Source organism: Oncorhynchus kisutch, linkage group LG1 (genome assembly GCF_002021735.2).
Source record: "Oncorhynchus kisutch isolate 150728-3 linkage group LG1, Okis_V2, whole genome shotgun sequence".
NCBI classification, from domain to species: Eukaryota; Metazoa; Chordata; class Actinopteri; order Salmoniformes; family Salmonidae; genus Oncorhynchus; species Oncorhynchus kisutch.
The window spans coordinates 64908624-64911671 of record NC_034174.2 but is presented as its reverse complement, the minus strand read 5'-3'; the positions used below and the strand labels follow the sequence as shown (position 1 = coordinate 64911671).

General features: G+C 40.3%; 1 protein-coding gene across 2 annotated transcripts; it reads right to left on the bottom strand.

The window, feature by feature from the left end:
• Positions 1-338: 338 nt before the first annotated feature.
• LOC109889423 (immunoglobulin kappa light chain) lies at positions 339-2608 on the bottom strand. Of its 2 annotated transcripts, none has more exons than XM_020480847.2 (4): positions 2459-2608; positions 1935-2238; positions 1620-1663; positions 339-984 (listed from the first exon to the last, which is right to left on the bottom strand). In XM_020480847.2, the coding sequence occupies exons 1-4, from the start codon at positions 2505-2507 to the stop codon at positions 647-649; spliced, it is 735 nt and encodes a 244-aa protein (XP_020336436.1). In that variant the 5' UTR covers positions 2508-2608; the 3' UTR covers positions 339-646. The 2 variants fall into 2 exon arrangements, with proteins under 2 accessions (XP_020336436.1, XP_020336443.1); XM_020480854.2 differs by having other exon boundaries at positions 1620-1660.
• Between the last annotated feature and the right edge of the window lie 440 nt (positions 2609-3048).

Here is a 3048-nt window from a genome sequence, read left to right as displayed (position 1 = left end):
GAGATAGAAATGTAGACTAAAGGTAATTTCCGATTGAGCCGATATATGCAGTGTTTACATGAATGTAGTATTTAAACATTCCATTTAAATTTCAATCACGCTGTAAAGTTGGACTTCAGCGATGCGGACTGAATATACCCCTAAAATGAATTTCCACTCATGCAGTCTAAAGCATTCGTTGACGCACACCCTAAAATGTTGGAGAGGTGCTGACTAACAGAATACGGTCCCAATAAATTAATGGATCAACACCAACCCTGAAGAATTGTATGGTAAAAGTCTACTTTAAAGCCTTTGCACAATGGCTTTCATTATTGAAATATCAAATAAAGGCAACATCATATCATGAAATGCTTTATTCAACTCATCACATCAACATGCAGAAATTCCTCAGATTACTTCACAAGCAATACAGCTTTCATCATCAGAGGTCCCTATTCACAAAAAGAGACATCATGAAAAAAACTAAACTTCAATAACTTCTAAAGCAAGTTGCCAATCTATTAAACTATGTGAAGCACACTAACAGTCCCTCTATCTGGGGGAACACTGCTGCTGGGGGGGGGGGGGGGGGGGGGGGGCAGTTCTAGGATCAGCTTCCCCTCCCTCAATCCTAATCTTAACCATTAGTGGGGGAAATGCAAACCTAACCGAACATTGAACATTGCCCGTTGTTCACACTCCTGCTCAGTGGGTTGGTCAGTGCTGAGTGGCTCAGGTGACAAGTGAAGGTCTGTCCGGAGCTCCAGCGTGTTGAGGGCAGACTAAGGAGGCTGCTCAGGGTGTACGTGCCGTCAGCCTGGCGCTGAGACTCGCCCTTCTGGACTTCAGCACCCGTCAGAGAGCCACCGTCATCAGACCAGGACAGGGAGGCACCGTCAGGGTGGAAGCCCTGCGCCAGGCACACCAGGGTGGTTTTGTCCCCAGAGAGAGGGGCCTGGGCTGGGGCCATCAGGACCAGAGAAGGGGGTGATGGAGGACGGGCTGACAGGGGAGGACACAAAAGATACAGACTGCAACAGTGAGATGGATCAAGATACTTTCTCATTGAAAAAAACAAGAATGGAATTAACTTAAAGTACACTGTAATTGTTTGAAATTCAGTCAAAATTAAAACAATTGATTATTTATCTTTCAACATAGATGTAATATCCTAGTGTTAAACTTTCAACTGCCTCAGTAGTCTATTTATATTTTCCAGAATATCACTTATAATCCTGAAACAAAAAAATACATGCTTTCCTCTTTCTCATAAGACAATTAGTGTACTTGACTTAATTAGGTTTATATGAAAGACACTATTCACATTGATCAAGATCATCTCTATAAATGTGTCAGATTTAACAAGCTGGCAAATTGTCATCTGTAGTCCCTGTTACCATAAATTAAATAAATGAATGTACAGTATGATTTTAACTAATATATTACCTCAACAATGATTAATATTCATTATTATTGATCATGTATATTTTGTGTTATATACATTTGAATCAACACATGCTGAAGATTTGAAAATGTATTCTAACTATTACATGTCACTTAATAAAGGTTAAAAAAAATACAGATTTGTTGATATAAGAAAACATATCACGTGATTATTTACAAGGGATTTTACTCACCAATGGTGACTTCAGTTCCTTGTCCAAACTTGGTACCATGTCCTCACAGTGATACATCTCGATACAAAAACATCTGTGCTGAAGACCGTTCTTCATGCACTTCTCATTGTCAAGTCTCCATTCATCAAGATGTAGAAATCCATGAAAAAATTAAGCAAAGGACTTCGTTTGATATTGAATTGTTACCCAACGCAATCCCCTTTTATACACGGTGGCATTCAGTGACCTGTGCATATTTAATTAGTAGTATTTTCCAATCTGAAGCTCTGTTGGATTTTTGTACGAGCAGTCTATTGAACTGCATCACTGTGTTATACACTGGCGCCACAGCCACCAACACAAGCACAGATATACACTGCCTCATCCTCAGCCGTGATTTCATTGATGTGTAGATACTCAGTGTAGCCAGATCCTGGTTCAGAATATGTGAACCTGTTAGGAAGCCCAGCTGCTCTATTGGTGTCAGCAAGCAAAAAACTTGGGCCACCTCCAGCCTTCTGTCGGTACCATGAAATTGTCCAGGTCCGAGAGCTATCACTAACAGCGCAGGATATTTTCAAATTATCTCCCAGGTTCACAGAGAGGGACTTTTCCTGGGTCAGTACGAGAGCTTCCATACCTGCAGAAATATAGAAAGATTTTGATGTAATTGGGGATAAAAAATACTACAATACATCATGATCCTACAATACAAGACCATTGTGCCTCCTAGTGAGTGCAGAGTATATCAATGGATCTGGTATTAATACTTCTGAAAGTAATCATCTCCATATTTACAATATAATCTATAGTCAGGGATTTCACTTTACTGTAGTTAGTCAGTGTTAAGTCAGTCTTACCAGACAGAGTGAGTAGCAGGGCTGTAATAGAAGCAGTAGAAAGGAACATGGTGATCTCTTCTGTTGGAAGCAGAGGTGATATCAGAGAAAGAGATGTCTTCACACACGGTCTTCACTTCAGTGCAGCTCTGAAACTCCCAAAGCCTCCTATAAAGAGTAGCTTACTGTACTGAAACCGTCAGCCAGCCCCACTCCCCCTTCCAAAACCAGCCACCCATAAACACACACTTCCTCTACCATTTGCATTGTCAATGAACAGTTTAGCAATTCTATTTTTTGTAGCTTTTGAGTTCAATAAGAACTCTATGATTTCTCATTCTGAAAAAGGGGTATGAACACATAACTTTTGATTCAATTGTGATATCATTAAAAGGTCTTGAATGTCCTCTCATAGGTACAACAGGCCCTAACAGAGTGGCATGTATGGCCTTTGACACAAACCAAAATGAATGTTTTTCGACAAAAATGAATTGCTGGGTCTCAGGAGAATATATCCACTAGATATGGCATGGCGTCTTCTTTTCCTCTCAGAAGCATCTTCTGTCTGTCTGGCATCTATTTAAGCAATAAATCACGAGGGGGGGATTTCT

What these genes read in the sequence shown, in the direction of transcription:
- LOC109889423 (XM_020480847.2), bottom strand. Translation starts at nt 2,507, where the DNA reads ATGTTCCTTTCTACTGCTTCTATTACAGCCCTGCTACTCACTCTGTCT. An exon ending in CCTGCTACTCACTCTGTCTG is followed by an intron (nt 2,239 to 2,458) that starts GTAAGACTGACT and finishes ATATTTCTGCAG; the next exon opens with GTATGGAAGCTCTCGTACTG. An exon ending in GGTGGCTGTGGCGCCAGTGT is followed by an intron (nt 1,664 to 1,934) that starts ATAACACAGTGA and finishes TGTATCACTGTG; the next exon opens with AGGACATGGTACCAAGTTTG.